At 40.2% G+C, this 7,553-nt stretch overlaps 1 protein-coding gene across 1 annotated transcript in view; it reads right to left on the reverse strand.

Moving 5' to 3' along the window:
• Positions 1–7,553, reverse strand: part of LOC117962229 (zinc finger protein 436-like) — a 23,602-nt gene that overhangs the window by 15,325 nt on the left and 724 nt on the right. Inside the window, exons 2-4 of the mRNA XM_034901397.1 lie at positions 7,095–7,263; positions 4,339–4,952; positions 1,863–1,867 (exon numbers count right to left, since the gene is read on the reverse strand). Of these exons, the coding sequence (XP_034757288.1) occupies positions 1,863–1,867; positions 4,339–4,952; positions 7,095–7,263 (788 nt within the window). The remainder of the gene's footprint in view (positions 1–1,862; positions 1,868–4,338; positions 4,953–7,094; positions 7,264–7,553) is intronic.

A 7,553-nucleotide genomic window follows, 5' to 3' on the forward strand; every position in this document is an offset into this window, starting at 1 on the left:
GTTGACACATAAGTCCTTTAACCCTTGATATATTCTTAAGGTGATAATAGGCCGACTTTGTAATTGTCTTAATGTGGCAGTTTAGTCAAACTGTTCAAACGTTTATGATCAGAGATGACATCAGATGAATGTTTTTGTGTTTGAGTCTCAGATCTGCTTCACAGGGCAGAGTGTCTGTGATGGTGAACAGACTGTACTTTGATTTTAGCAGCTGATCTTCAGTCAGGGTTTCTGTCCACAGGAGAGACTCTCAGTCCTGCAGAGGACACAGCACGGCTCTGGTTCCTCAGTGTCTACTGAGGAACCAGAGCCGACCCCAAACCCAGGATAGAGAGGCTGAGTGAATGTGGTGTTGAAGGTGTGGAGATGGATCAGTGAGTTAGAGGACACTGTGCAGAAGAACAGAGAGCCAGCAGGACAGTCCACGTACACTGCTACTCTGTTAGAGACAGAGGAGGAAGTGAAGTCTTTTCTTCTGTTATTGTGCCAGACAGAGTAACCATGTTCATCAGAGCAGTGCAGTCTCCAGGAATGATCATTCCTTCCAAATACACAGTCTTCACTGTCTCCTTTCCTTCTGATTCTTCTGTGACTCATTGCTATCTCAACCCTTCCTCTCCTCTCGACTTACCAGTAACATCGGCCAGTCAGACCATCTCTACACAGCAGCTGATAACAGCGGTCAAATTGGTCTGGATGATCAGGATATGACTGATCCTCCTTCACTTGTGTCACCTTCCTGTTGTTGTCAGACAGTTTGAGTCTTCTGTGTACAGTGTTTGTGTCCAGTTCCAGTTCACAGACATTGAATGGAAAGAACGAGACACAATACAGCTGCAGGTTATCATCTGATCATTTATTTACAACTTTACTGACAATAACTGAAAGAAAACCCTTCAAACGTTGATTTCATATTCTGCTGTGAGTGGTGTTTAACAATCCAGTAATAACATCAAGTGTTCCTGAACATGAGATTCACATGTCAACAATGTCCAGCTTCTTGTCCTTGTGTTGACCCGATGAGGACAGCTGATGATCCAAATCTAGAAACATCAACTGATTAAAGTCTCACTTATAAAACTGTCACATCTTCTTCTACTGTAGCACAAAGCGGCTCTGAAGCATCTGCTTTCTAAAACTGCTATTAGCTGTTGTTCAGTTTATAGAAATACCAGTTTATGGATGAAAAATTAGGATTTATGGTATGTTTGTGTCTGTGTCATATATCTGATTCCAGGGGCCTGTTGCACGAAACTAGGACAAGGGATTAAGCCGGGATATTCAAGTTATCCTGGATGAATTTAGCTTGGACTCGGTTGCACGAAACCAGATTGAATTAAGCCCAGTCAAGTAACCGTGGAGATTTATTCATTGCGGCTAGGCTGATCCAGAGCAGGCTAACAGCCAGGCTAAGATTAATCCTGGAGTCTCATGTGTCAAATCAGCTGCAGCTCTGATCCAAAATAAACGTTTTTACCAGTTATTCCGTTGTCTTCTGCATGTGTTCTGCTTTATTTTTATTAACATGCATTAGCCTACTTGTCACGAGTTGGATTTAAACCCTACTACAGTTGTTTAGATGGTTAGAAATAGTGGCACTGGCACCGTGATGCGGAGTGGGACTTTTCCCGTTGGGGCGGTATCTTCTCGAGGCTGCCTGGCGTGCGGCCGCTGCCTGCTGGCAGACCTGCGAATCGCGTCGGTGTCCACTCTCTCTGTAAAAGTAGAGATGAGCAGCGCAGCGTCCATGGTCTCAGCTTCAGGTTTATACAGGAACAATACATTCATGATTTCAATTTCTTGTTGCTTGTCCTTCTCTAATAAAGGGTAGTTTGTAAGGGTGTGACGAGATCTCGTTGTACGAGATCTCGCGAGATTAAAAATTGACGAGATTTCTCGTCGAGGTGAAAAGTTGTCTCGTGAGGCAATGTGATGTCAGCGTGATGGAGCGTGAAATTACTATTGAAGATCCCCCTGCCACTTTTAAATCATTTGTGTGGCAACATTTTGGTTTTCCTGCGTAAATGATAAACAGCGAAAGAGTGACAGACAAGACGAACACAATATGTAAACATTGTAAGAAAAAAATGCTGTATACCGCGGCTAACACAATCACTATGCAAAAACACTTACAACACAATAACATTCATCATTAATAGTTGATTTCAAAATGCACCTAAATTGTTAAATTGTTTTGCATTTTGTGATTTTTCAGTTAAATAAAAAAACTATTTTCCATTCATATATTTCATCGAGGATTTCTTTAAATTTAAAAAAAAAATCTTGTCTCGTCTCGTTCTCGTGAACCCAATCTTGTGATGCGTCTCGTCACACCCCTAGTAGTTTGTGTTACTCCTTAATAAGTGGGCCTAATGATTTTTTATTATAGCTTACATTGGTTCCATTACCTCCATTACATCCATTAGTACGTATATAGTTTACATTCATCACACCGGGAACACCACAAGGCTTCTTAATCTTTTTATTTTGGTGCTGTAAGAAGAATAACAAAACATGAATATTGCTTTTCATATGCTCACAGCGTGTATTGAAACACTTACTTCTTTTTCTAGTTGTTGTCCCTTTCTGATTTTTCTGTATGAACAATAACTGTACAAAGAATTAGGAATATTTTATAGAGATTTGTGCATGGTTGAAAAACACGGTCTAACGTTGTGAATACGGGTTCGAAATTAAGCCTAAAGTCCTTACAGGGTCCATTTCCCGAGGAACATTAGTGCCCTCTGCTCTCTTCTGAGGAGATATATTTTTAAACCCCACACATTCAGTGGGTCCGCTATGTTGGCCTTTTTCTCTCCGTTTAAGCCGTATTTCCCTCTTTGCATATTCTTCACCTCCTTGTTACTTTCCATTAGAAGCTGCTGCTCATTGGGTGAAAGATCTGGCGCACAAGTCTTCTCAATTCTGCATCAGTAAATCTGTGATCGATACCGTGGTCTATTTGAGAAAGCCGTGAACGTGCACTTATCCCAGCTATCTACACATGGCTTGACATAGCTCCACCTGTTCATCCTGGCTTGGCAAAGGTGAAACCAATTAAGCCGCGATGAGCAGATCGCACTAAGTCAAGCTGCGCTTTTTCATTTATCCTGGATATCTTTATTCTACTTTCGTGCAACAGGCCCCACGTCTCCCATCAGGGAGGAACGGGAAGATAAATCTACCTCAACTCACTTTATTCACATTTTAAACATCTTTGGGACAATAATTGTGCTGTGTTGTGTTCATGAACTGTGAGTTTTTTTAACGCTTATTTATCACAAACATCCAGAGAAGAAAAGTTCTGTTCAAGTAGCCTTCAGTTATGTATGAATAAAAAATAAAGAAACAAAGTTAGCTTTCTGTTGGCTTGACTGTTGATTCATGTATTTATTAGTTCTGTTGGATTAACGTGTTCAGTTTGTGGATTTTAAATTAAATCCTAACATACTGTATTTCCAGCCACGAAAAAATAAATTCATCTCATAAGAAATTTATCTTCGTACTTCAGGAAAAAAAATCTAAAAAAATAATCAAGTGTAGGGCACTACACAAATACTGGTAGATAAATATAAACAACACGTGTATTTTTAATTAATGGTGTTTCAGTTCATAACTGGGTAAAAGCAATAGAAAATACAATAAAAAGCTAACCTTTCTGCTGAACATCTGCTTTCTCTAGCTTTGGATGTGACTCTCACTGCCCTATGTGAGTCGAGTGCAGATTTGAGTCCTGCATGCTCAGATTTCAACGGTTTACATCATAACGTGTCATAATGAAATTAGTGAATTCCATGAAATAATACATTTTCATTACAAACAATAACCGATGGAAATCATTTCAATATCATTTAATAAACTTATATATATTTACTGAGAAAAATGGTGATGTGTTTAATATTTCACCCGCTGTATACTCAAGCACTCATAGCTTCATTATCTTACAGCGAGTCCCTCTCTTATCTCAATTGATAGAACGCTTTTAGCTACTCCAGCTAAGCCATTAGCAAGGGCTAATTCCTGTCCCTCTCCTGCTCTCTCTTGCTCTGTGTGTCAAATGTTTAGCTATTCCTCTGCCTCCTTTAGTGATGATGGTACATGTAATAAATGTAGTATATTCGCTGCCCTGGAGGCGAAGCTTAGTGAGTTTGAGACACGGCTCTGCACCATGAAATCATATGCTTCTATAGCTAGATAGGGCCCCGTTGCTGGTTCAGGCCAACATGCTGCAGCTTCTGTTAGCAGTCCCCCGGCGCACCCCAAGCAGCCAGGCAAGTGGGTGACTGTGCAAAAGAAGCGTAGCGCTAGCTTCAAACTGGGGAGCGCACATATGCTCACAATGAGGCAGTGTGAATGAGCTGGTGTCTTTTAAGGGCACTAGTCCGAGAAAACGTGTTCCCACATTTTTCACACCGGTATGGCTTCTCTCCATTGTGAATGCGTTGATGTGTTTTAAGGTGGTTACTCAAAGAAAAAGTTTCCCCACATTGTTCACACCAGTACGGCTTCTTTCCAGTGTGAACACGTCGGTGGGCTTTTAGTTGATCACTCCTAGAAAAGGTTTTACCACATAGACCACAGCTGTAAGGCTTCTCTCCAGTGTGAATGCGTTGATGTGTTTTAAGGTGGCCACTCACAGAAAAAGATACCCCACATTGTTCACACCAGTACGGCTTCTCTCCAGTGTGAACACGCTGGTGGATTTCTAGGCAATCCCTCCTAGAAAAGGTTTTGCCACATAGATCACAGCTGTACGGCTTCTCTCCAGTGTGAACGCGTTGATGTATTATTAGGGTACTCTGTACTGTGAAAGCTGCCCCACATTGATCACAGCTGTGTAGATTGTCTCCAGTGTGAACTCTCTGATGAACCTTTAAACGTCCAGATGTTGTGAAGGATTTGTCACAGTGTTGACAGTGGTGACGTTTAGGTTGCTTTCCTCCTCTCTGTTTCTATAGCAACAGACAAACAAAGCGAGAGATAGAGGGAGAGTTTGTGAACAACCTTCTTAAACCCTGGACTTGCTATCACTCATAATCACTCTTCATACAATAATTTGACAAAATGAAGGAAAATATGTGCCGGTTGCACATGAAATTCCATGGTAACTTTAAAATAACAAAAACCTTCCATACATTCTAGGTATTTTTCATCCTTTAAATCCCATCCAAACCTTTTGAAATACATACTTTAAAGTTCTTCTGGTTGCAGACATGTTACTATGGAAGCCATGGGGCTTTTCTCAGTGTTTCCCACAGGTTGAAACACTGGTGGTGGTGTGTGGCGCAGGATGTGACGGCGCGGTGCATGATGGCTAGGCTTAGTAATAATGGGTAAAGTTATAAACTAGTCAAACGAAGGTGAAAACAATGGCTACGCAACATCAGATAATTTAGAAAAAAACTATTTGCCTGTAAAATTTAACGACAAGGATACACTTCAGCCTTTGCTGAACTGCTTGAGAGATCTCAAAATATGATTGGATCAGAATTTTTTCTTGCCTCAATGACAATAACACTGAAATTGTTGTGTTTGGTTAGGCTGAGCATTTTAGTGCCTGTGTAGATGCTCTTTAGGTTCCCATATTCATCCTTTTAACAAGAATCTGGGGGTGATTTTTGACAGTGCTTTTACATTTGACAAACAGATTAGTTCTGTAGTTAAAACTACTTTCTTCCAGCTGAGACTTTTGGCTAAGATCAAGCCCTACCTACTTCGAACTTCGAAAGAGTCACACTGTATATGCATTTATTACGTCTCAATTAGACTACTGTAACACTTTGTATGTTAGATTGGATCAACTTTTAACGGGGACCAAGAAGCGTGACCGCATTACACCTCTTTTGGCCATGCTCCACTGGCTTCCTGTCTGTTTTAAGAATCATTTTAAAATAGTATTGCTTATTTTCAAAATTTGTTGTCCAAGCACTGAGGTCTTACAATCAGATTCTCCTTAATCTGCCCGGATCCAAGTTAAAAATAAATAAAATTGAGGCACCTGGTTTGGGCAGGTCTCAATTTTTCTGGCAGGTGCACCCAAGCAGAACGTATGGGAAACTCTGCTTCTGACCTCAGTAGTGTGGATTTTCACGGTTTTCGGTATTATCGCAGTATTTTCAAAAGTGTGTTTAATATGTTCAGAAAGCACTGATAAGCCTACACAACCAAACAAACAATGTTTATTATATTACAAACATATAGGCAATAGGCTTGAAAGAACTATTGAAAACTGGCTGCTGAAACACTGTCCCACTGTAGGTGGTTTAGGTTTAGGTGGTGTAGGTTTATTTACAACTGCAACATGAAGTTAACTATGAAGGTGTACTTGACGTTACACGTGAAGTTAGAAATGGATCTGAAATTTAAAAAGATAATAATGCACTATGAACATTATTTACCAAACTAAATGTTATAGCCACCGGCATATAACAAGAAAGAGTGTGAAGAATTATATTAATTTCTCTGTAATAATTAACGTAAATGTAACATATTGCCCAGTAACACAAACTGAGAATAAGGCACATCTATTATGTCACACATATCCATAACGGAGCAAACAGTTTAATACACCTTTAATAGCAAAGCACGTGGCTCCAAAGCTCTGGTTTATTCACTGGTGATTGCCCATTGCTAGCAAACACAACCTGAACATCAACATGTTGCTGCACAAGTAATATTAAACAATCTGCACATCTATCAGCTACGCAATAAGAAACACAGCAACAGCAATATTATCAAGGCACTATTCTCTCTCGCTTGACCTAGTCTGATCAGAGCATCCTGGTGTTCTGTGTTTCACAACGGCCAAGCCAGGCTGACGAGGAGCAACGAGGTCCTTTAACAGCAATTTACTCTTGAAATAAGTTATTATTGTCATGTTATTATTGCATGTTTAATGAACTGTATATGTTTAATGAATAAAATTCTTCCCTTTTTTGCTCTAATCCAAAAAAATGTAGTTTAGTGATCCATTGCACCCCTAATATCTGACATGTATGTATATGCATTTGTGAAACCCTCTGTGTGCATTCATTAATATTGAGATTAGATTTGTGAGTCTCTTCAGTCTGGAGTAACCTCTTTCCTTCACTCACCTCCTCCTTCTTCCTCTTGCTCCCTCGCTCCTCTGAGTCACCCGAGGCCTCCCTGACAACTTTCCTCTTTCCCTCCTTTTTCTTCTCCTCCGTCTCCTTGTGTTTCTGCATGTACTCTGCGATAAGGTCGAGGTCCAGGTTGTCTTGTGGCTCCCATGTGTTATCCTCACTGGAAAGGTGAGTGCAGACAGAAGAACATCTCCTCAGACTTTGTTTTCTAGGCAATACATTCTCACTCTAATTGCTCATTTGTATTGTTCATTTTTTCTATTGCCATCTTGTAAGGTTATTTGCGGATCGGCAACGTAGTGTCAAAATACCAAACCTTCAACTTTGAGGGCATGATACAATGCCAAAAGTTATGTTGTAGATAGTACACACATATATATATGTATATATACACTCACCGGCCACTTTATTAGGTACACCTGTCCAACTGCTCGTTAACACTTAATTTCT

The sequence above is a fragment of the Etheostoma cragini genome, chromosome 19, assembly GCF_013103735.1.
Source record: "Etheostoma cragini isolate CJK2018 chromosome 19, CSU_Ecrag_1.0, whole genome shotgun sequence".
Lineage (NCBI taxonomy): Eukaryota > Metazoa > Chordata > Actinopteri > Perciformes > Percidae > Etheostoma > Etheostoma cragini.